This window comes from Pinus tabuliformis, chromosome 4_2 (assembly GCF_031772625.1).
Source record: "Pinus tabuliformis cultivar Carrire ecotype Pingquan chromosome 4_2, CPIR1, whole genome shotgun sequence".
Taxonomy (NCBI): domain Eukaryota; kingdom Viridiplantae; phylum Streptophyta; class Pinopsida; order Pinales; family Pinaceae; genus Pinus; species Pinus tabuliformis.
In genome coordinates this window covers 688,615,142-688,642,194 of record NC_142304.1, presented here as the reverse complement: position 1 = coordinate 688,642,194, position 27,053 = coordinate 688,615,142, and the positions used below count along the sequence as shown (strand labels likewise).

General features: G+C 39.0%; 1 protein-coding gene across 1 annotated transcript in view; it reads left to right on the top strand.

Moving 5' to 3' along the window:
• LOC149171324 (vesicle-fusing ATPase-like) overlaps positions 1-27,053 on the top strand; it is a 492,059-nt gene that overhangs the window by 121,461 nt on the left and 343,545 nt on the right. The window contains exons 8-9 of the mRNA XM_089424048.1: positions 11,966-12,065; positions 12,455-12,510. Of these exons, the coding sequence (XP_089280174.1) occupies positions 11,966-12,065; positions 12,455-12,510 (156 nt within the window). The remainder of the gene's footprint in view (positions 1-11,965; positions 12,066-12,454; positions 12,511-27,053) is intronic.

The following is a 27,053-nucleotide window of genomic DNA, read 5'->3' as shown; positions in this document are numbered from 1 at the left end:
CGTAGCTGTCGGGTTCTTATTTCCATGACTGCTTCAGGTTCCAATATGATTTTTCCTTCTTCGTCAAGTTTCGGTAATATTGTTTGAACTGGGAGCTTGTCACCTATAACCTTCTTTAAGCATGAAACATGGAAAATTGGGTGCACTCGGGAAGATCAAGAAGCTACAATTTGTATGCCTTAGTACCAATCTTTTGCAACACCTTGTAAGGACCATAGTACTTTGGTGATATTTTATTATCCTTCTTATCTTGCTTGAGGGACATTTGTTTGTATGGTTGTAGCCGTAAAAATACATAGTTGCCTACATCAAAATTTCTTTTGTTGCGATGTTGATCTGCCTGTTGTTTCATTTGATTTTGCACGAAAGTGAGGTTATCCTTTAAGAGTTGGAGAATTTGTTTGATGCTTGATGTGATCTTCCATTGCTTGAACCTTAGAATTTTCTCTTAAAGATGATGTGATGGCTGGTGTATGATATCCATAAAGGGCCATAAATGGGGTCATTTTTGCTGAAGCGTTATACCACCATTCACCCAGAGGTAACCACTTGACCCATTGTGTCTGTTTATCAGATACAAAGCAACGAAGATATCCTTCCAAACATTTGTTCACTATCTCAGTTTGTCCATCTATCTTGAGAGTTTGAGGAGTAGTAATTCCTGCCAATGCACTACAAGATATGGTCAGATTCATTTCTTCTTTTTCCGGGGTTGGTTCCTCGTGTATATCCTCTTCTTTTGACGTTTCTTGATCCTTTTCTTCCTCCTCTTCACAATCTATGTAAAATAATTTATTCTTAGCACACTTATGACCTTTAGTGTATTTTCTATCACCATCGTAACAAAGGCATTTTTCTCTTTTTTCTTCCAATTGTTGTGGTGTCCACTGTCAACCTTGTATGTTGTGGAAGGCTAGGAGCAACAACACTTCCATATTTATAGTTGTGAGTGGTAGGATTCCTTATTGCCATAATTTTGCTTTCAATTTTTCTTGCCAACTTGAATGCCTTCTCCAATGAATCAGGTTCCCAAAGACGAACCTCATGTTGAATGTTATCCTTTAAAGTCCCTATGAAGACATCAATCCTCTGCTTCTCTCGAATATCATTTACCCTTATATTCAATTTTTGGAAGTCGTCAATGTGCTCTGCCATTGAACCATTTTGTTTGAGATTTATCAATTGGTTAAATAAGGTATTGCTCTTTGTATCCTCATAATGTGCTATCATTTTCTTCGTGAAAGTTGACCAGGTGATAAGTGGTTTACGAGAACAAAGCCCTCTATACGATACAAACTAATTCGGTTCTAAATATAAAGATGCAATACATACCTTTTGTAATAGTTGCACATCATGTAGATCAAAATATTGCTCCATTTGTAGTATCCAAGTTGTTGATTTGGGGTAGCATCGGATGTGCTCTAGCCACGAAAATTGGTGGAGAGACTAAAGAACATGAGATCTCCAATTCCCAGAAATGGTGTGGGCAGATTCTAAATAGTTTGGGAGATATTAAAATAATTAATATTTTTAATGAAGTCCCTAAGTCTAAACTTAGGGAAAATAAAATATTAATGTGAATTAATATAAAACTGTGTTAGAAAAGTCCAAAAGTCATGGATCAATCCAGAGTTAATATTAGCCGTTGATTAGGGACTTAATCTCGGCCATTGATTTGTCAACGAGAAAAGTATAAGAGGAGGCTTGAGGGTCACTTGGAAGATACACTGAGGGAGACTAGTCAGTTCAATTTCTGGAGCGGGGTTTGTTGAGAAATTTGAACTAGTGCTCTGGTGAGCAGTTAGGAGGCCGCAAGTACGGAACAGAGAGAAGGGATCAGCCACTAGAGATTAGCGTTGAGGCAGGAGAGGCAGACGCAGGGCATTTCAGGCAAACACAGACGCAGCAGGAGACTGTGCAGTCACTAGAGGGCCTGCGTGGGTGACACAGAGAGGCCTAGGGCTGACGCAGAGTGTCTGGGAGTCACGCATAGGTCAGCCAGGCTGACACTGGGACTAGGAGAAGTGCTAGAGATTTTCTCTCTGTGGGTAAGCTAGTTTGGCACCCTGTTGTATTGAAGAATTGCTGAATAATAAAATTCTCCCTTGCTGCACCGGTTTTCCCACATTGGGTTTTTCCGGGGACTATTGTCCAAAATATCTGTGCCAATGTGTTGATGTGTTTGTTTCTATATTACGGTGTGATATCTACATCATAATTGATTTTAATGTTTACTGAAGGAATTTCATAAATAACTTATTGAAGAATAAGTAGGAAAAGTAAATCAGATGTTGCAGTGATAGAATTTTCACATGGTATCAGAGGGAGTAATCAGAGATAGGAAGGGAAAATCAATTATGGGTCGAGACCATGATGCAGAGGCATCCACGTCAGGGGACTCACACAGATTTTCAGAAGATTGCACAAGAGAAAGAGACTTCGATTTCTCTATGTTGGCTTCCAGGCTGGAAGAAGAAGTGGCTTGTATGACTAGTTCTGCATCATCAGAAGTGTGGTATATAGACAGTGGAGCCTCGTGGCATATGATGGGAATCAGGGAATGTTTCTCAGAATATCGAGAAGAGAAGATGAACTTTCAGATCACCATGGGGAACAAGGCAAAGTGTACTCCAATAGGGAAGGGTACCATAGTTTTTCAAACAGAATCGGGAGAATGGTTCCGTGCTACAAATGTGCTGCATGTACTAGGATTGGGGATGAACTTACTTTCCGTGTCGCAACTTCAAGGCAAGGGCTATGACGTCTACTTCATCAAGGAGAAGGTATATGTCAAACACTCGAGCTGGAAAAAGAAAGTGCAGATCAAGATCAAAAGTAATAGGTTGTATAGATTACAACTAGAATCACCAATGGCACTAATAGGCAGTTATGGAGACAAGGACTTGAATGAACTATGGCACAGAAGAATGGGTAATTTGCACCATGGAGCTTTGAGAATTCTCAGGAGCACTGTAACATGAGTTTCGGATCTGAGTACGGAACGAGATGATGTATGAAGAGGATGCGCTCTAGGAAAGTATGCCAAGGCAGCATTTCCTAGGAGCAAACACAGGGCCAAGAGTGTACTAGGATTGATACACTCAGATATCTGCGAATCTATGTCCGTCAAAGCTCTTAGTGGTGCCGAGTATTTCCTTACCTTCATTGATGACTACTCAAGGAAAACTTGGATTTATTTTCTGAAAACCAAAGACGAAGTTTTCTGTTGATTCAAAGAGTTCAAGGCTCTGGTGGAGAATCTGACTGGGAAGAAAATAAAATTTTTGCCCTCAGATAATGGTGGAGAGTATGTCAATAAGAACTTCACTGATTTTTGTGCTAAGGAGGGCATCAAAAGAGAGTGGACAACTCCTTACAATCCGGAGCAGAATCGGGTAGCAGAAAGAAAGAACAGGACTATTGTAGAAGAAGTTAGGGCCATGATGTATGATCAGGATATGCTGAAATTCTTGTGGGCGGAAGCATGCAGCACAATAGTCTATGTTCAGAGTAGGACTCCTCATTGGGCGTTGGGCAAGATTACTCCAGAGAAAGTTTTCACAGGGAAGACACCTGAAGACACCTGAAGTCAATCATTTCAGGATATTTGGGAGTTTGGCATATTGCTGCATACCAGAGGAAAAGAGGAAGAAGTTGGATCAAACTGCGGAAAAGGGATATCTGGTGGGATATAGCGAGAACGCTAAGGCATACAAAATCTACCTTCCAGGGAGTAGGAAGGTAGTAGTTCGACGAGATGTAAAGTTCATGGAGGACAGGGCTTTCAGAAAATCTCGTGAGATGCCTTCCGAGGAGCAGTCAAAAGAGGAGCCGCTGGTTAAGCCTCTTCAACCAACGAAAGTAAAAAATTCTTCCTCAGGTCAGGAAGATTCTTAGGATGAGGAGGAGGAGCTAACAGAAGCACCTGCTGGCAGAGGAAGAACTAGCAAGGAACTTTGTCAGATTCCGTGAGATGCAGATGACTTCATCGGTGCACCAAGAAATAATAAGAGGGAGCGAAAATAGCGAGATAGATATCGGGCATTAGTAGCTCAGGATGGGGAGCCTACCAGTTTCAAGGAGGCATCTCAACATCAGGTTTGGCTAGACGCAATGGTAGAGGAGTACAACTCCATAATGGTGAACGATGTCTGGGAGGTAGTGCCAAGGCCTCAAGATAGATCAGTGGTAGGTTCGAGATGGATCTACAAGATCAAATACGCTGCAGACGATAATGTTGAGAAATGCAAGGCTAGGTTTGTGGCTAAGGGGTATGCTCAAAAGGAAGGAATTGACTACGAGGAGACCTTCGCCCCGGTAGCTAGGTATATGTCTATTAGGACCATGATATCTCTTACAGCTCAGATGGGATGGGAGATTCATCAGATGGATGTCAAAATGGCTTTTCTGAAAGAGGTAATAGAAGAAGAGGTATACATTGAACAACCAGAGGGATTTGAGACACATGAGAAGAAGTCTCATGTATGCAGGTTGAAGAAAGCCTTGTATGGGCTGAAACAGGCACCTAGAGCATGGTATGGTAGAATCGATGGCTACTTGCAGAAGATGGGATTTGTCAAGAGTGACGTAGATCCAAATCTGTACTATCTAGTTGTAGAGAATGAGCTGCTAATCTAGCCATAGAATTCGATATGAAGGATTTGGGACAAATGCATTATTTCCTAGGGTTGGAAGTTTGGCAGCAAAAGGGAGAGATCTTCCTTGGGCAAGGGAGATATGCTATAGAAATCCTGAAGAGATTCAGGATGGAGGACTGTAGACCCATGGCTACTCCAATGATCACCAACTGGAAGAAGATTGATGCATCAGAAGACAAGGATGTTGATCCCACCTTATACAGGCAGCTCATAGGGTCCTTGATGTATCTGGTCAATACCAGGCCAGACATTTGCTACGCTGTCAACACCCTCAGTCAGTTCATGGTGGAACTGAAGAGGGCGCACTGGGCAACAACCAAACATGTTCTTAGGTATTTATAGGGAACAGTCAATTATGGACTCTTGTACACGAGGAGTAAGGATATCAGATTGAGTGGATTTACTGATGCAGATTGGGCAGGAAGTTCAGTGGATCGAAAAAGTATCTCTGGGTACTATTTCAACATTGGATCAGAAATGACCTCCTGGTGCAGTAGGAAATAGAAGTTCGTGGCTCTGAGCTCATCTGAGGCAGAATATATGGCGGCAAGCACAGCTTCGTGTGAGGCCATATGGCTTAGAAAACTGCTTGTGAACCTATTCAAAAGGAATATGGAGGCGACCAGGATCATGTGCAATAATCAGAGTTGCATCAAGCTCTTTGAGAACCCAGTGTTTCATGATAGGTCGAAGCATATTGATATCCGGTGTCACTTTGTCAGGGACTGTGTCAGTGTGTCCAACGAGGAGCTGTACAGTTGAGCTACATTCCTAGAGGAGAATAGGTGGCAGACATCCTCACCAAGGCCCTTGGAAGGACAAAGTTTGACTACTTCAGGGAAAAGATGGGGATGGTAAAGAACTTGTTTCAGTAGCAGAAATGGGAGTGATAACAGCACGAATGCAGAGGGAGTTGCAGTGTTGGGAGAAAGGACCAGCAACAACATGGATGCAGAGGGAGTTATTGTATAGATGCAACAGTGGCAATAGCAGAGCCATGGGTAGCAATACAAGATGCAACAGTGTAGAGGATGTTGGGCAGGGAGGCTTAACATCAGCACAGGGACCGATGCTGGATGATCAGGGTGATACTCAGTGAGGAGTATTACTAGAGCACAGTGCTCGCTAAGAGGGAGTGTTGATTTGGGGTAGCATCAGATGTGCTCTAGCCACGAAAATTGGTGGAGAGGCTAAAGCACATGAGATCTCCAATACCTAGAAATGGTTTGGGCAGATTCTAAACAGTTTGGGAGATATTAAAATAATTAATATTTTTAATGGAGTCCCTAAGTCTAAACTTAGGGAAAATAAAATATTAATGTGAATTACTATAAAACTGTGTTAGAAGAGTCCAAAAGTCACGAATCAAGCCAAAGTTAATCTTAGCCATTGATTAGGGACTTAATCTTGGCCGTTGATTTGTCAACGAGAAAAGTATAAGAGGAGGCTTGAGGGTCACTTGGAAGATACACTGAGGGAGACCAGTCAGTTCAATTTTTGGAGCGGGGTTAGCTGAGAAATTCGAACTAGTGGTCTGGTGAGCAGTCAGGAGGCTGCAAGTATGGAACAGAGAGAAGGGATCAGCCACTGAAGATCATCGCTGAGGCAGGTTAGGCAAACGCAGAGGTAGCAGGAGACTGCGTAGTCACTAGAGGGCCTGCGTGGGTGACGTAGAGAGGCCCAGGGCTAACCCAGAGTGTCTGGGAGCCACACAGAGGTTAGCCAGGCTAACGCTGGTACTAGGAGAAGTGCTGGAGAATTTTTCTCTCTGTGGGTAAGCTAGTTTGGCACCCTGTTGTACTAAAGAATTGCTAAATAATAAAATTCTCCCTTGCTGCACCAGTTTTCCCACATTGGGTTTTTCTAGGGACTATTGTCCAAAATATCTGTGTCAATGTGTTGATGTGTTTGTTTCTGTATTACGGTGTGATATCTGCAGCAGAATTTATTTTAATGTTTATTGAAGGAATTTCATAAATAACTTGTTGAAGAATAAGTAGGAAAAGTAAATTAGATGTTGCAGTGATAGAATTTTCACAGAAGTTATCGGATCCTCGCCATCAAAATTCCTCATATCTCTTTTTCTTGCTTTTAGGAGCTCGATTGTGAAACGATTGTAACTCTGTAATTTAGGATCTCCAAGTTCTGAAATTTCGTCCTGTGGTAGACCTCTGAGCCCTCTTTCCAACTCCACAAGTCTGATCGAGATTGGATTCTCCAAGAAATAGTTATGCCCAATCTCTTGCGATGACCTGATTATAGACTAGTCTTGTAGAGCGAACTTGTATGACGTGCCACGTCACTGTTTCGACCTTCGGCCCTGAAAACGATACCCAACAAACTACAGTTCGTGCTCTTTCTGTCACTTTTTACGAAATTTGAGTCTGATGCTTAGAGAGAAAGTTATGACGATTTTCCCTAGGTCAGCTGTTTGAGATGGAATTTGGGAGCCTGCAAAAACCCTAACTTTGATCATATCTCCGAAAATATAGTGAACCAAGATTTGAAATTTGTACACGAGGTTCATCAATATTTCGGCTCAAATGGGTTTTAATTGCAGCTTCTGAAGCTTCGTTGAAAACAAGTTATAGCGAAAATGCCATGATGACCTATTTGAAGCAGCGAAACCCTATAATCCAAAGCTCTGATACCAAATGTTATGCAACAAGCTCACCCAATAAAAGAAAAGATAGATCAATGACTTAAAAATTAGCCTCTTCGAAGGGGAAATTTCCTTTAGATTACGTAAATGAACAATTCTTGGATGATACAAATGGCAAGACCTCCTTTCTATATATAGGAGTGTAAGGGGTCACAATATAATCAAAGCCCGACATAACAATAATAATGTAAGGGCACAACAATAACAATAGTGGGCTTCTATGGGGCACAATAATAACAATATGAGGACTACATGGGCGCAACAATACAATAAGGGGGTTGCACTAATAACAATAAGGGGCTACACTAGTAGTATAGGGACCTAACAGATTGAATTTGACCTAATTGGAAGGGCTTCTTGAAGGGTTGACTTGGTGCTAGGAGGAGGTTTTTAGTCTTGAGGTTTGGGTCTTGGTTTTTTCATTTGAAGCAGATTCTATAAGAAGAGAAGAGATTTTATGGGTTTTCTCATTGGAGGGGTTTTGCCCTGGCTTGGTGCCTGATTTCTGTGTGCATTATCTTTATTGTTTTGTTTTTGATAATTGTTTGATGAAGAAGATCTAATAAAGAAACACAAGAAGATAAATAAAGTTCACAAACAATTATTAAGGTTAAGGAGAAATTGAATTAATAGCTGCCCTAATGCATTCTCCAACAACAAGATATATGTTCCTAGCTATTGAAAAACCTCTCCAGGTGGAAAACTAGAAAATAATCTTTTCTCTTCTTATAGAATCTGCTTCAAATGAGAAAACCAAGACCCAAACCTTAGACCAAGTCCTCCTCCAAGCACCAAGTCAACCCTCCAAGAAGCCCTTCCAATTAGGTTAGAGATCAACCAAATCAACGAGGATCAATTTTGGTTCAACCAGCTTCTAGCTTCAACTTTGTCCCCGAGCTTCAACTTGCAAATTCGACCTTGTAGTAGCTGCAGAAACCCTAATTCTGGCACGTGTCAATTCCTCAAGAAGTCTTCCTTCAAACAAGCCAAGGTCTCCAAGGTCAAACTAGAGAATTCAACCCTCCTGCAACTTGGATTTGTAATTCAGACTCCTGCAATTCAGACTTGCAATTTTCGACCTTCCTTGAAGCTGCAAAAACCCTAATCTTCGCACGTGTGAGAGAAAAAAGCCCAAAAACAAACTTTCTTTCTTCTTCTTGACTTCTCCTTGCTTCCTTGGCCTTCGCTCTAGCTTCTTCCTTGTTCCTAGCTACAGATCAAACTTCTTCTTGAGAGAGATCGAATTGGTGATCAAATGAGGTCGATGTTGCTTCTATTTATACACGTGTGGGGTTCAAATTACTTGTTTTAGGACAACTTCTCATTTCCTGGGCCGACTTGTGCTTGGATGTTTGTAGGACTTTCTAGACTCAAAATCAATATCTTGTACATGTTACATCTTGCTCGATAGGGCCTTATACAAATGATAATGACTCTCTTGACTCAAAAAAAATATTGTTTTGCCATGACAAACCCTAGAAGCATGAAGAACATGCTTTACCTAGAAGACCATCAAAATGGAGCATGAAACCCATGCTTAAAATAATATTGTTCTTTCTTCGTTTTCTTGTAACATAAGATATACATAATGACTTGAGTACATTGACGATTATGAAGACCGAAACTAGTTACATTTTCCAACATTACGAACTTTATATGATCTATGAATTACAAGAATATATAAATTGTTAATTGAACAAGTTGCTAGTGTGCGACTGCTGAATGTGGTGGATGGTAGCATGGGTCAAATTTTTTTATTTTTATTTTTAACTTTAATTTTGTTGCAACATGAATTTTCTCAATGGCAAAGGTGGATGGATAAATGGTGGCAGCTGCAATTTCTAGTTGAGTCCTGTGTTGTAATCGAAGCCTCAAACTGCAAGGAACCTTGCGGACGACAAATATAGGTCGAATTGTATCTCGCGGGTTATACTGGAAACACGACAATCTTTGGGATGAAGATGTCAGTCTGTGGGTGTGGAATCCTTTTCTTGGTCTCACGAGTATGCTTCCCCCACCTCCACTTTGTTTCAGATCATCAGATAAACAAAGATTGTGTGCGATGGTGACTGCGTATATGTGCCATTTCCAGGCACTGAGAGAGAAGGCAAAACGTGTAGTGCAATGTCCGACCGAAGTATCATGGCGACGATAGAATTTGGTGGCGGCGTCGGGTGACCGTGGCAATCTGTTGGGCAGTTTGTGCCTTGGTTGTAGCTTGCGACTGTCAACACAAGTACTTTTTAGTTTTTTTTGTTTTTTGTTTTTTTATTTTATATATATATATATATATATATATATATATATATATATATATATGTAATTAAATTTTATTATTATTAATTTTTTATATAACTTCTTTTTTTTAATGTCTTTTCTAATATATATATGTATATATATTTTGTTTTTTCTTTATGGCCAAAGGCGTGACGACAAAATGGAGAATCTCCAAAACTGTGTAGTGAAACACTTGAATCACGACGACAACAAAGTTGACAAAGGGTTGATGGCCAAAATCTGGATTTGACTTGCTCTCTGTAGCGGTTAAGTGGCCAGTGGAAAAATAATGGAGTCTAATTTAGAAATAAAGGAAGGAAGATTTCCAGAAACTTCATATAACTGTGCTTTAGTGCTATTTAAAGTAAAAGGGACTCTTGTAGGAAAGTTGTTACTATCTCTATCTCGCCCGCTGAAAATAAAAATTATATAAAACCTAAAATCGCAAACCAATTAGTGATTCTTGAGTCAAATATAATCGAAAAATTAGACTTTTTGGATAAAAAACAATACAAAATAACTGATTTACAGTTAAACATTGGGGATTATACATTTATGTCGCAATTCTTTGTTCAATCCCTATGGAATGATCAAGGTGACATTATTTTGGGATCACCCTGGATGGAAACACTAGGATCCTTTATCCTAAATACGAAGAAGAAGTTTTTGACATTTTCTTACAAAAAGAAAAAAATAATGTTACAAGATGTTACAGTGAAGTCAAATTCAATAACACCAGAAGACATACAAGATTTTTCAAAAGTAATTTTTGAAGAAGGTAGAAAAGTATTACAAAATTTGCAAAGAGAAATTGACAAAATCACCGTTGATAGAAATGAAGAAGTTTCTTGACTTAAAGACCATAGTGAAAAACTATTGACACAAATTAAGAAGCTTTGAAGTAACACGAAGTCGCTAAAAGACATGTTAGAACAACTTACTAAAGAAGAAGTATTGAAGTCTCCAGTCGTAACAACCCAAGTTGAAGATAAGGGAACGAATACCGATCTAGTCAATATTACAACTCAAGAAGAGGATAAACCAATTGAAGTGAAGATGTACTCAGAAGTTGCAATTCAAACATCAAAGATTTCAATTGAAAATTCTATAACTACATCAATGCCTAAAGTAATTTAGGAAATTACCACACACATGTTAAAGGAAAGTCAAACAAGAAGAACTCTTTATTTACATCCAAATCACAAGAATAAACATATCAATCAATCTACGAATCTATATCACTTAGAACATAAACAACAAACTTATGTTCCGAAGAATACTAAAGTTTGCACCATCCAATCCTGTGAAAACAATTCATTGCAGGTTTTCAGTAATCAGAGGATTCTGCAAAAGATTAATCTAGGATGGTCAGATCCATTCTCAATCCAACAATTTTGTTTATCACTTAGAGGATCATATCATCTTGTATCAATGAAGATGACAGTTCCGAGACAATAAGACATTCGAAACAGAAAAAGAGATCAAGCCTTTTCATCAGCAAGCTTTGAGGACAAAGCTTTTTAAAGAACACAATGCTATGAATTTAATTTATATAAAATTAGTAAAATTAATATAAGCAATAGAAAACATAATAAGGTTAACTAAATAGTCATTAGTAATGAAAAGACATGATCATTCATGAAACGACACCTGCCTAGGTATATAAGTAGGCCTCATTTGTAACATTCACATCATCTCATCAATTCTTTTATACACTATTCAATGTACAATTACTTGTCCTACAATGGATGTCTTTATCTTCGAAGTATTCTGAAGATTATTGCTGCGTATACGAACTTTGTTCGTTACATTGGTATCAGAGCATTCCTCTGAGTATTCGAACCTTGTTCATTACAAAGGTTGAAACATGTTACGGCCCTCCATGATACAATTAATATGGAGTATGAAATGTCAAATGCATCTTTAGTGCTTTAGAGGAGAACATCAAGAAACAAAAGGGAATAAATATTTTCACGAGGAAAAGAATGAAAATAAAATGGTTGATTGGTAGTACAACAACCCAAATCATGGCAGCCAGCCTATGTTTATGATAGTGTTAATGAGCATTATTGCATGCTCGCCTACGAAAGTAGCTCCCACATTGCATTTAATGCAGTCTGATATAAGCATTTACTACAGTTATCCCCCATGATCAAAGCTTATAAGTGGCAAGCTTCCAAAGTATACATTGTGATTGTTATTTTTGACAGTTTATAAGTGTGTGGTTCTTTTTCAGTGTAATTTGTGCTTCCTTATCAAGATATTATATTTTTTAATTCTGTCTTAAAGTTGTTTTCTGGATTCACTGTGTTGCATCTACTATGGTAACTGAACTTGGCTTAGTTTGGTATTATTTAAATATTTCCAGATTGTTAATGGACCTGAAGTCTTAAGCAAGTATGTGGGAGAAACGGAAAAAAATGTTCGGGATCTTTTTGCTGATGCGGAGAATGATCAAAGGACTCATGGTATGTTGTTAAATTAGGCATGAAAAAATTGTGATTCTTAAATTAGCCTTTTGGTTTCTTTTCCTCTGTCATGTTTTCTTCGTATTTTTAAGGACTTGCATTCCATCTGTATACTGTAGTGCTTTTCTTTGACATATGCTTATTATTAGTGTTCATGTGTTATAATTTATTTGTTTCTCATTTTCAGAGATACTGGGTTTCTGTTGTTTGTTTGCTTAAAATTTTCTGTGCTTTTCTTTGACATATGCTTATTATTAGTGTGCATGTGTTATAATTTATTTGTTTCTCATTTTCAGAGATACTGGGTTTCTGTTGTTTGTTTGCTTAAAATTTTCTGGTTGATATGCTTCATATGTTTTCGTTCTAATTCAGATTTTGGATCATTACAGGTGACCAAAGTGAATTGCATGTTATTATTTTCGATGAAATTGATGCTATTTGCAAGGTAAATACTTTCTATTTTCTGTGTTTTGAAAATGTCAAAGTAGAAACTTCTTTGGAAAGCATTTCATGAACTAGAGAATATTGCATACAAAGCAAGATGGAGGATATAAATGACAAATTGGCAATGAGGAACACATTCTATAACCCAAGAAAGGGGTGGGCAGGCTGTATTAGGATACTTTGTTTATCAATAAAAAGTTGTATCGTTTACCCAGAAAAGCACAAGGAACCGATTTTCCAGGCTGAGCATTATGCCAATGAAAATCAATATTTCTCAGATTTGAATGAGATTACCTTGACCACTGTCTCTCTGAGAGTCTGATGATACTGTTCCAACTATTGGCTTTTGTTAATTTTAGGTATGTTTTATGCTGAGAGAAAATTTACTTCAATTTTCCATATTAGCTCAATATCAATTCCAGATTAGCAATCACATTTAGCATGATAGTAAAATGCAGATAGAACATAAACATAAATCACAGAAGACAAGCCAAGACAAGAGGACACAAGATGTGGTGCCAGCCAGGGACAAACCCCAACGTGGGGAAACCCTTGATCAATTCTTCTTATGTTCTTCAATAGTTCAGATAGTACATATACATCAGAAGTCAACATTTTGACTTATCAAAATAAGAGCAGAGATCTTCACTAAGAAGATGAACACATGAGGTAGCTGATCTAAACTCCGGTGAAGACATACTGCTTCAACTGATCCTGCAAGGTGACTCCATCACCATGCTGCACCCATCACTGTGCTACACCTCATCATCACGCTGCACCCGTCACTGTGCTGCACCCAATCACTGAGCTGCTCTCATCACTGTATTGCTCCCATCATCAACAAGCTGCTGCAATGCATCGTGTTGCTGCTATACATCCATGCCTATCATCACCATGCTGTACCATTTTGCTGCACCATACTGCACCACGCTGCACCCATCCTTACTGTCACCTATATGCTGCACTTGTGCACTATGCTGCACCATTCATCATGCTCTCTAACACCATGCTGCATCCAACATACACTCATCCATGCTAACTGTAATATATATCGTTATGCTGCACATACAGCATCCAATATGCTGCAACCATTTACGCTTATCAGCCTTAGCTGCTTGCTATGGCTTGCAGCCTAGCAAAGCAGCTAGGGTATGGTTGTTTAGGTTTCTTTCATATTCAGGCAGCAGAGAGCTTCTCTAGGACAGCAACCAAGTCCTCTAACTGTCCTCCTAAACTGCCTCTAACAGCCCTCCTAAACTGCCTCCAACAGTCCTCCTTAACTGGGGATAAGTTCCCTCCATGGACTGCGTCTAGGGCACCAACATGACACATAAGACTGCGGTTAGGGCTTGCTGAAAGGCCTCCCCTAGCTGCATTCAAACCCTTAATGAATGCGGCCTAGGACAGCGTATAAGGGCTGAGGTAAGTGTCCCTTCTTGCTGCGGAATAAGGCCAGCATTTAGAGTGCTACATAGAACAGCGGCTAGGTCCCTTTTAGGCCAGCGTGTAGATCTCTCCTCAGGACAGCGAATTAAGTGCTGCAGCTAGGAGACTGAGATAAGGTCATCTTCATAGGGTCATCCATGACAATAATAGGCTGCAGCATAGATTCTTATAGGACAGAGTTTAGGTCTCTATGCGTTTAGGGCATGACAGCATTATAACCCTTGTTTCATGACTGCGTTTAGGTGGCGTCTTCATTAGGCAGCACAGCTCGTCCTTACCTATGACAGCAACTAGGTCTAGGGCATTTCCTCAGCTGCATAAACTCCCTTTAGACCTGTGGCTAGGGCATTCTGCCTTCATGACTGTGTTTAGGGCATCATTAGGCCAGCGGTTTGGACTTGCTTCATACCAGTGTTTAGCCTTCTACATGGTAGCGTAGAGCCTTCTCCATTAGGGCAGCATTGTCTCTTAGGATCTCTCCTCCCACCAAAACCCAAAGACAAGTGGAGAGGAGGAGATCACAAGAAGAGTGTGTATAAAATGACTTGCAAGGCACCTCTATGTATATTAAAACATGGAGGACAAGTGGGGGCAATTTGGTTGCTGGCCGACCTTGACGAATTGTCCCATAACACAAATAAATTCATATCTCCATGAATAAATGTGGGAATCGGATGATCTTTGGATCAATCTTACACCTCAACGAGAGGAATCCAAGAAAAATATCAGCTGCCATGAATAAGTAGATCCACATGGACTTTGGCCCTAGTTGCCAATTTTAACAGCTTTACCCAGATTGCAGCCGTCTTGTCTATCGCAAAAGAAAATCACCTCTATTGTTGGATAGTTGGCACGACCATGTATGGATTTGATTTAGGACCTTGGAGAGGAGTCTTGTGAAGTTGTTTGCTTGGGCCAAATGTTGCCCCTCTTGCTCATCATTTTGCTCCCACTCGTACTCCTGTTCATATTGTCATATCAGATATATCTCTTCAGAACCCTGGTACTGGTAGTGTAGGACTTTTCCACATGGCCAGCAATATTCATATAATGAATCTATTCTGCAATGTTATCCAAATTACAATTCAGAACATTGATGCTGAATCATCCAAGATGCCAATGCACCCATTATACCTTCAAAGATGTCAACGATAACATGTTGGATTGTGATTGATATGTTGGCCAACCTGACTGTAATGATCCTTTCCCAAAGGTCCTTAAACTTTCATCAAATTTCTGAGTTTCTATTATAATGTTCAGTGTGAGGATTTGTCAAATTAGCCTATGATATTGCTGCTGTAGGTATAGTTTTAATTTGATGTTTGAGCACATGTGAGCAGAGGTATAATTTATACATATATGTAGATAACCAGACTACAGACCAGCCTTATAATATCATCACAATCTCATAAACTACTGATATGAATGACATTATTTTATGAGTTTAGGTAATCCAGCTCACTATGAAATTTTGAGTCTTGACAAATAGTTTGCATATGCTGTAGATGTTTATCTAGAAATTCATTGTCTACCAAATTTGTATAATGGGAATACTGGACATTCAATATGCTGCTCTGATTTATATATTAATCCAGAATTACATGGAAGGCTGATAAAAAGGCAACTGATATCAGATTTGAGAAGAGAGAGCCACAAGACACAATAAATGAGGGAAAAGAGGACCTGGAATATACAGTGAAATTCTGCCTTCTTAATAGATAGGCTGCTACAGGGAAATGGCAGAAATAACACGGTCCCAAGGGTAATCTTCAAGCTTGGAATAAATATATCAGCTTACTCCTTAAGCTGGGAAGAACACTATGCACATAAACTGTTTGGCCTCATGATAATTCAGCACCTGGAAACTTTATAAATGTGTCCTCTCCTCTTTGGATAATTCAGCCCTCCCTTTTATGGACAGAAATCGAACTCCTTTGTGGACACACAATTTTCTGAGAGTGATAACAATTAATGCTTGGAGAATAGCTGGAAAAAATTGACCTTCCTTTGTACATCTAAAGCAATAACAACATCAAATAAACACAATGCTACATAAATCTGAAAGGAAAGCTGAAATATAAGATGTATAAGATCATTGTCAATTGATACATCACACATTGACACTGAATCTAGAATTAAGCTTTGCTTTTTTTGAGTCTTAAAATTACATCAAGAAATATATTGAATTGAATTTTTTGCTTAAGTTAATTTATGTCACAAGATGGACTTGATAAGTCATTTATAAGATTTTCTTTTGTTAGTTAACAAAATTTTGGAATTATCTTCGTGGCTTTTCGCCGATTTCAGTATGCATACTATAAGCGAAACCTATGATTTCTTCCTATCCATTTTATTGTTATTGATCCCAGATGATATTCCAAGGGTATTGGACTTTTGGGGGTCATGGGGACAACAACACCCTTGCATTTTTCTATGGGCGGGTTGAGCACAAACCACTCATCTTTTATGTCATAAATTCTTAGCCCATTTCGTGCAATTTCCATTAATTCCCCATGGCATCAATGAATCAAACCTTACTTCCATCCTTAACTTGATGGAAGATGATGAATTTCTCTTTTGATCCTAATTTCACTCTTTTGCTTTTCAAAATGTGTCCAATGTTAAATTTCTAAGACCAACCTAGATTTATTTTCTCTCAACAATTATTTATTCCAAGTAATTTATTTTATTGCCCAAACAATTTTTGAATTGTTGAAAAATAAAATCACTAGTATTTTTAACTTCTAGAAATTAATATGTAGCGGAAAAATAAAACAGATAGATCAATCACATCACAACAACAAATGTAAACCTCCGTCATTCAATAATTTGAGGAAAATCTGGATTTCAATCCACAGAAAAATTACATAGAAAAATGAAATGATTGGAACTTGTAACTCGGCCCCATTGGGAATAATTTGGTCCAAGGAATTTCAACCCTCTGGAAATCAAGCCTTGAAAAAATTCGGCTTGGAGAATTCAGCCCACCTGTCACCAGCAATTCGACCCACCTCTCACCAACAATTTAGCCCTGGATAAATCTCCACCAATAATTCTGCCTTGGATAAATCGGCCTCTCCAATTTGCAGCCTCCTTCACGCTTTAGCAATTTGGCCTCCCTCGATCTCCAAATCTTGGCCTCTTGGAAATACTCCCGAATGACCTTGCACTCTTTCTCGTTCTCCTTAGTCTAGATGAGCCTCTCACTCTATAGAAAATCAGTCTCTCCACTTGTGCGCCTTCACTTCTCTCTTAGGCTTCTCTTTATAATCTTTATTAAGCCAACTCCCTAACCCTAATCTCCTAAGTGATTGATGATTGAGATTAGATCTCACCTCACTTGAGATCAATGATTGAGATCATATCTAAGTCACTTAAATAATTTTATTATTTATCCTTAGTACTTTGGCTTAATAATCCACAATAATTAATTGACTTTAATTATTGTACTTTTCCTAAGTTAGACTTAGGAAATAAGTCATAAATCAATTACTCCACCACGCAAGCACCCAAAGAGGTAATTAACCATCTCCTACATGCTAAGACACCAAGCTCATGTAGAAGTCCTTCCGAAGCTACCACAGTGTTCAACACACCCTCCTAGCAAGGAAGGGATTCTCTACTGCCCCTAGTTTGTCCTTATAAAACATGAACTTCCATTTCATTAGAGGCTTACTGAGAATATCTGCACTTGCGCCCCTGTGGAAATGTATTGCAATTTCACACCACCTTTTCGGACTCTGTCTCTGATGAAGTGATACTTGATTTTGATATGCTTGGACTTTCATGAAACATAGGATTTTCAGAGAGCTTAATGCATCTTTGATTATCACAATGTATCGCCATTAGATCCAACTCAAGACCAAATAGCCTTGTGAGCATCTTGAGAAGCCATATGGCATCACAACTTGCCAGGGTCACTGCGATGTACTCTGCCTCTGCTGAGCTAAGTGCCACAAACTGTCGCTTCCTGCCACACCATGAGATCATCAATGATCCCAAGTTGAAACAATATCTTGACGTGGATTTTCTATCCACAACACTCGCTCCCCAATCAAAATCTGTGCACCCCTGGAACATTACTCCACCAACTCCAAAATAACTCAGTCCAAAGTCCACTGTACCTTGCAGGTATCTCAATATATGCTTCACTGGTGCCCAATGAACTTGTCTTGGCTCCACCATTTTGGGAAATCAAAGTATTTGAAGATTATATTTGAATTTCCTTACTTGATAATTACTTGTGATATTAGTTGGCCTTTTATTACTTTTATTTCTTCTTCATCCAAAAATTACCAAAAACAGTGAAGATCACAAAGATACAAAGTATACAAGATATAGGCTCTAGACAAGGGCAAAAACCCTCCAAGGGGAAAGCCCAGAAATAATACTTCTCTTCTTATAGAATCGAATCAAAATGAGACCTCCAATACCCAAAGACCAAGGCCAAGATTCCTGCCAAGCACCAATTCAACCCTCTAACAAGATCTCTTCCAAACAAGTCAAAGTATACCAAAGTTAACGAAGGTCAAACTCTTCACAATTTGCTCTAGTCAAAGTTTTGGTCTTGCAACTTCAAGACTACAATTCAGTTTGCAACTTTTGGCCCCTGCAACTCACACAAAAACCCTAATTGGCTCACACGTGTGGACAGAAAAACATATTTTTCAAGTTTTCTTCCTTCGCTTTGACTTCTCCTTTCTTCCTTGTCTTGTCGCTCTAGATTGCCATCTTGTCTTATTGCAAATTGAACTTGTCAAATGTGCCAAATGAGTTGAAGTCTTGTGCTATATATACACTCTAAAAGAAGTCGAAGAGACCTTTTCTAGGCTAACTTTTCCTTGGCAGGGCTGACTTGGTCTTGGAGGACAAATTGATTTACTAGACTAAAAAATAATTATTTTCTTTTGTTACAACAAGTCCAAATAGGACTACAATACATGAAAAAAATTCATCTTTGACTCAATAAGCCCTAGAAACATGAAGAACATGTTTTGACCTAGACTTTGAGCATGAAACCCATGCTTGAATAAATACAAATTCTTTTTCTCTTTTTATATAAAATATACAATGTCATGATTACAAAATTCATTATGAAGACCGAATCTAGTTACATTCTCCAACATACCATGAACTAGCTAAGTGTGTTCATAACAAAACAAATATCCAACCTAGTATTGACTAGATACATTAAAGAACCTATCGGCTGCCTATATAGTGAAGGATCCACCAACTCACCCTCAAAAGCACTCATTTTCTTTAAGTTGGTGATCATCGATGTAAACATAGGCTTGCAATCCTCCATACTGAATCTCCTCAAGATCTCAACTGCATACTTGCCCTGCCTAAGGAATTGGCAACTAGGGCCAAACTCCACATGGGTCATCTTATTTATGACAGCTGATATTTTTATTAGATTCCTCTCTCGGAGAGGTGTAGGATTGATCTAAAGATCATCCAATTCTGACATGTACAAATGAAGATATGAATTTATTTATATTATGGACAAATTGTCAAGGTTGGCCAACAAGCAAAACAGGCACACAAGCCCCCAATTCATCCTCAACGTTGCATATAAAAAGGAGACCTCAAGTCATTTTCACCATCATCTCATCACACATATCTCTCTCTCCTCTTGTGATTGGGCACACTATCTGAGGCAGTCTTCTCTCTCTCCACATGTGTGAACTAGGGTTTCTGTTTGCTGCATTGACCAGCGTTGACCGAGCTGCTGGGAGGTTGTTTGATTGCGTTGACTTGATGTGTTGACCTATTTTGACTTTGGTTTGGGTGAGGAATCTTTGTCTAAGCAGGCCGCAATTTTGGGCATGAAAATCGAGGAGTTTTAACCAATGTTGACTGTGGTTAGGGGTGACTGTAGATTGACTGTTTGACCAAGACTTTGACTGGGCATAATTCGATTGTTTGAAGGGTTGTTTCATCTTGCTGTTTGGAGGCCGAAGTTGATTGAAGTTGACCGAATCTTTGAGGGTAAAATTTGCTCTGTTGACCAACGTTGTCTTTTTCTGGTTAGGGCTCTTTTGCTGTTGTTATAAATTATCAGAATTTGTAACTTGTACTATCTCTCTTTGCTGAACTATTGAAGACTAAAAGAATATTTGATCAAGGGTTTCCCCACATTGGGGTTTGTCCCTGGCCGGTGCCACATCTTGTGTCCTCTTGTCTTGGCTTGTCTTCTACTGTTTATGTTTATGTTCTATCAACATTTTACTTACATGTTTATGTGATTGCTAAACTGAAATTGATTTTGGGCTCATAGAGAAATTGAAGTAAAATTGCTCTAAAGCATATAGAACATACCATTGTTGCCTAAAATTAACAAAATCTCTCCTGGCTACTACCACACCTCCAACCCCAAAAAGTATTGCATCAAGCCAATGTCCTTCATTTCAAATTTCGATGCAAGGTCCTCCTTGCACATTTATATGAGCTAATCTGATCTCGTTAAGAAAATATCGTTAACGTAAAGTACCAAGATGAGCAAGTTACCCTCAACAAGTACATAGTATAATTTGAATTCCGCCTCACTCTTGGCGATGCCCAAACAAAGAAGACATCCATCAATATTGGCGTACCATGTGTACGGAGCTTGCTTCAACCCATAAAGGGCCTTCTTCAACCTATTGTTGACACTGCGATCAACACCATCCAAAATTTTGCCTACACTTGAATTTTGGAGCCTACTGAGGATCTCGCGATCTGTCGTCCCATGGTCACTTCATGGTCGGTTAATGTTTTTCAAAGTGTTTAAGTCTTCTTATCTGATTTTAAGTGTCAAGTCACTTGCTCACACATGATCAGTGCTTGATGAATTCACAGGCGCACCTTTCTTTTGCAAACTTAGACATGCATTGCACAGTTCTTGAGAGTAATGTTTGTGCAGTCTCTAGGAATAGAGCTTGCACAATGTTTAGCTATAGTGCTTGCGCAGTCACTGTTGACAGTGACTCGCAGTCCATAAGGACAGTGCATGCACAACGTTCAACCCATGCTGATAGTCCCGCTCACTTTGGTTGCAATTGTACTTCTATTTCAGTGAGTTTTCTTAATTGTCACTTTTGCGCGCCTTGGATTTCCCAAGTGCTGCTTTCGCTTTTGCGATTGTCATTTTTGCTTGCTTTCACTTTAACAAGTGTCGTTTTCACGTTATCTTCGCTCTGGCATGTGTTCCTTTCACTTTCTTTTGCTTTTGCAAGTGTTATTATCACATTTTCTTACTGTCGCAAGTGTCGTTTCTAACTATTCTCACTCCTGTATGTGTCACACCTTTGCACATCACCAGAGGGAATTATAACGCACCCTTCTGCATTAAATGCTCCTATATCTCATAAGAATATGTGCTAGACACATTCCTACAAATTAGCACACTTTCTGGTCACAATTGACACTTTTGTTGCAACTTGTATTCTAAGTGTCGCAATGTGATGTTTCAACTATTTTGCTTAGAAATAAGTGTCGCTTTGTTGTTGTTTCAAGGTGTGATTACTGATCATGAGTCTTGTGCATTTCACTGGCTTGCATTGATGGCATTCATGTGTGTGATCTATGTTTGAGCCTTGTCTGGATACTTTTCCCTTCGTTACTCTACTGGTCCCGCACTTAGCCATTTTGGAGCTCTTCTTGGTCCTCCTGCCCAGTGCAAGTTATGAAGGCATTTACCCTCTTAGCAGGTGATGAACACAACTTATCCATGAGTCTCATTAATTAAATTTATTCCTCCCAAACTTGTGCACTGAGTCTTTCTTAAGGTCATCTCCTATGATTGCACATTGAGAATCTTCTAAGTATAGTCACATAACCCTTGTTGCTTGTACTGAATCACTACATTGATCTTTGATCAGTTTTGCCTTGCATAGCGTATGGTGCACTCGTAGCTGATAGCAAGGACCTCCTTCATCCCCTTGCAAAAGCAAACTGCGCAATGCAAATGCCCTCCTTCCTTCACACTGTAGTTAACACCTTCATGGCTAGGAGACTTAACCTTTTGCTGCTTGTCTCAGCCAACTGCGCAATCTCCCTTTCCAGTGAACCTCCCTCTGCGCATGGCGCAATTCTAGTGGATAGTCAGTCCATGTTTGCGTCGCTACAACCCTCAACTGCGCTAGCATAGAAACCTACCCCTCAAGCACTGCACATGTCGTAGTTGCAGTGCCTAGTCTTGTCTTCTTTGCTGACTGGAACCCCTCACTGTGCCATGCCTTGTTCTACTTGCCTCCCTAGCGCATGTCGCAGTTCTAGTGGATAGTGAGACCTCTCCTGGATCACTATTGATGAGAACTGTGTAATACACTAAGCCTGCCTTTCCTTCATAGCACATTGCATAGTCTCAATCAGTAAGCCATCAACCCCTAGCCACTAGACTTCCCCATTGTGTAGAAACTTGTCCTATCTCTCCTACACTGTGCAGTGCACAGTTCTAGTCCACAGTGAGACCTCCCCACAGTCATTGTGAAGCTCAAATGCGCTATCACTGTCTCCTACTTCCTTGAGCTCTAAGCACTGTGCAATTTCAGTCAACAAGCTCATCACACTGCCTCTTGCACTTGCCCACTGCGTTCACAGTTCTATCATAGTCAACCTTTTCCATGAGCAAAGTAGGGATAGAATAGATGGTTTTAAGACTGATCTTGCCTTGTCATGAGTGAACTTCATTGGCAGGTGTACCCCCTCAACATCGCAAGATGATGCTTAAGGAAGATGTCAAGGAGAAGGAACAAAGAAACACTTGCAGAGAAGAAGCACAAAGAAGAACCATCATGGAGACATGAAGAGATCTTGGACCATGACAGAGTGATGACATTTCATGATAACATAGAAGGTGTTGGTCCAAGACCCTTTCGAGGGTGAGGATGAAGAACAAAGTAGATCTCTCATAAATATTGTAAACAAAGCAACAAGGAGAGCAACCTGGCATTGCCACATCATCATGAAGTTCCATGTTATCATTGCCAAGTTATGGCTTGTACAAGTGTCATCACAATGTCATATGTGTCAATGTATCTTGCCACATGATGTGAATTGTCATTATGTATTTTCAATAAAAAGACAAAATGTAAAGGTGTGGAAGTCGAAGAGTCACATGTGGAATATGAAAAGTCACATGTGTTGAAAAGTGTAACCAGGTTCGGTCTTCATAATGACATGCAATTATGATCTTTGTAAATGATGAAAAGAAGATAATAAAATTATTAATGTAAGACTTGCTTCATGGGCTTCATGAGCAAGGGACTTTATTTGAGATGGCTCCCATTGAGAGACTTAGGATTTGTCATTAAAGTCAAAGAGTCAATGTCATGTATGAAGAGCTCTTCTAGAGCATATGTCAAATGTATATGAGTCTATTAAAGTGTCTAGAAGCCCTCCAAAGACAAGCACTGTCCTCCTCTTCAAGTCGACCTCCAAATGAATGAAACAAACTCATGTCAGCTTCCCATTTTGAAGAAACACCTATTCACCTACTCATATCAGCTTATTTATATGGATCAACCACTATAAATAGGAGTGAAGGATTTTCACATTAACACAGAAATCAGTTCGATACAAATTTGAGTTTTTCGGTAGACAAATTCAGAGATAAGTTCGGATGATGGAAGAGTGAAGTCTGGATAGGTCTCTCTATGATTTCAGGTAAACAGTAACAACAAGAAGTGTGGATTATCTTTGAGATTGGAGTGACTGTTTCGGTGCCCTAAACACAGTCACACAATTTGAGTGAAGGCTACAGTTCAGACCTCCTTGAAGTGTGAATATGATCACAGTCAAAAGGAATTCAGATCTATTTGAATTCAGTGACAAAGTGCAGAGATAAGTCCGAATAGGTGATGAAGGAATAACGAAGAAGTTTAAGGGATAACCATATGAACAACAGTTCAGATTTGAGAGGGAAAGTCTTGGTGTCACAATAGAAGATCACATATTGGACAAATTGGTGGCAATGTTTTAGTGCTAAGAAGAACGAAAGGGAAGATGAGTCAAGAAGAGGAAGACAATCAAGAGAACTTGTGCCTTGGTCTTGCAGTGGCTAATAGGTCAAGGGTCTTGGCCTTGGTATTTGTCAATTGGAATCTCTATAAGAAGAATTTGTGCAGGTTTTCCTCTCAAAGAATGAGAGGTTTTGGCCCTAGTTGATAGCCTACATTTTGTTTCTCTTGTTTATTTCATGTTCATGCATTGGTTACTGTTTAATGAAGAAGAACACTAATAATCTAAGAAGAAGAAGATTCTGACTTAAAAAAGCAAAAAGTATTCACAAGCGGTTACTAATGGAAGAGAAATCACCTAATGCTAATGCCCTAGATTTCTCAACATGGAACCGGAGCTAAGGTGTCAAAGTCAAGGAAGGGCATCTTATCAAGGGACACTCAAGGATCAAATCTCGAGAAAGGCATCAAAGCAAATTGAAGGATATCAAAGTCAAAGTTGAAGGATATCAAAGCAAGTTGAAGGATATACATTGTAGAATCCAACCCTATATCAAAGAAGGAAGTCTACTTCAAAAGAAGTCTTGGGATCATTGAATAATCAAGGCCAAAACCTTATTTCTACTCAAGGCGAATAAATCTACAAATCAAGGCTACTAAAAGTCTACACCAACAAGAGTGTTGGATCCTATAGTCCTTAGCAAAAGACCACAAAAACCCTCATCAAGATGAAGAGATCTACAAAGCAAAGCAATCCAAAGTATAGACATCCAAGAGAAGCATTTATAGGACTAAGATCACATCATCTTGAAGACCTTGGAAGCATTTTTGATCTGCACTCATTCACTACCAAAGAAGTCGAAGTATCTTGAAGGCGAGAAGGCATTATCATCATCTTCAAAAGCTATAAGGCAAACTCCCTATCATTGCAGCAAGGATCCCCTCCTTATCCTTGAAAAAGGTCATCCAAGGAAGCATCAAAACGTCCTCATCAATCACCATCAAGAAAGGAAGCTAGATCTAAAAGGTTGACATCATAAAAGGAACAATCTCCTTTATTGAAGAAGGGCTTTTCATTTGGAAGAAGATCATCCAAAAGGGGTACTAATACATCTTCTTCATCCTCCATCAAAGTGATCAAGTTGAAGATTTCATCTTCACTTGTCAAGTAAGTATCTTTCATTCTATAATCAAATTTGGTAAAATGGCTTCGTTTTGCAAGGAGATCTATAAGCTGGTTGGGTCATCGAAATTCCTTCATAGCCATATCCTTCATTGAAATTCCTAAGCTAGTTGGGTTATTTGAGTTGCCCAAGGTGGAATTTGACCGCGGTTGCAAAAATTAACACTCCCTCTCAACTAGGGAGAATTCCACCTGCCAATATCTGTCCATCGATCAATATGCCATTCTGGAATCTTCAAGTGTCATCATGTATCATCATTGATCATCTCTATCATGTAGTAATTGTGCCATGTCCATCTCAAGTGTCTCATCATCACAAATCATCATTTGTACATTGTAGGAATTTACAGGGTAAGTTCCTCAGACAGAACACCAAAGGACACCACTCACAAACAGATCGCAGATCAATAAACCGGTACTTTTGACGTGGTTAAAACCCTCAAAGAGGGAAACAGTCCACGACTTGAGCCAACGCGGCCACTTCAGGCAATTTATTAATAAAAGAATGAAAATTTACATAAGCTTCTCTCATGAACGGTGTTGTCGCGCAAATTGACATGACAACGCTCAGACCGGGGGGTGTCACTCTGATCCCCGATCCCTCCGTTTAAGCCTGTCTCCCGCGGCTAAGGGGGGTAGTCCCTGAGAGATGACGAGACCAACTGTCGACCAGTTGGTTGGGAGACACGAGATACGATATAAAAAAAAAAAAAGCACTAAAATGATTCGATCAAATTAGCAGACCAGTGCCTTAAGAGATAGTGGTTAAAACGATTACTTGTTAAATGATATAGAAACATGGACCATGAATAGCAACCATCTATCATCAGCTAAATCACATGACCAAAATGATATCCAGCAATTGAAAACTTCGAAAAGATAAATGCTTAAAACCACCACGAGAATCGTAAATTATCAACCAGATATCATATTTCGTATCTCAAACTTGAAAATTTAGCATCTCAGCGTAAAACATATGGCGTGAAAGCTCCTGAGACTTGCAAAAATAATTTCCCACAAAATTTTTATATTTTTTCGAATTTTTATTTATTTATTTAATTTTTTTTTTTTTTTTTTAATTTTTTTTTTTTAAATATTATAAAAATGAAAAGAAAACTAAAAATCTAAATTTACCAAACTTTAAAAAAAAAATCTATTCAAACTCAAATTTAAAACACTAACTATACAAAAAGCTTTTTACTATTTTTTAAATTTTTTGTTTATTTTAAAACCAAAATGAAACAAAAATTTGAAATCTAATTAAAATCTAAAAATTAATTTATGCAAATATTAACCTAAACTATAATCTAAAGAAAATTCATCAAAAATTTAAAAATCTAAAATCGAAACTATATCAAACAAATTAAAATCTAAAACCACCTACGCTAGCCTAAATACAACTGAAAAAAAAAAATCGAAATTGACAAAAGAAAAAAAAGAAAACCCTACGACTGCAGCCACGCATTATATATCAGACAAAAGAAAATCCGGTTCTACCTGAGAATTACTTACGCTGCGGACATTACCTGGGCCGAGAGTGAAGACGGCGGACCGAATTTTCTGGCCGGAGCGAATTGTTTGGGACCGAGCTTCTTACCATGTGCCAGAATAAATACGTTTCCCTTCTCAAAGGCGGATAATAATCGTTTGAGAGCTTCAGGCAGTTCTGAGAAACCTCAACGGCTAAGGAGAACACGCTGGAGTCGTATTCCAAACTGGAGGAGTCTGCACGAAATGTTTTTAACGCCAATCACGCCACAATCCTGAAGTATCCACGCCTAATCTTCCATTTAAGCTACGATGCTTTCAGCAGTGACAGTTACAAGTAGATTCTCAGTCGATTTTAATGAGGAAAGGCGGCTTCAACAGTTTTATCACGTATCCAAAAATCTCTTCACAGCAAACTCGAATTTTAATCAGCCCACGTGAACTGAAAGGAGCAATTCATGATTCGAGCTTTAGTCATGCTTGTCA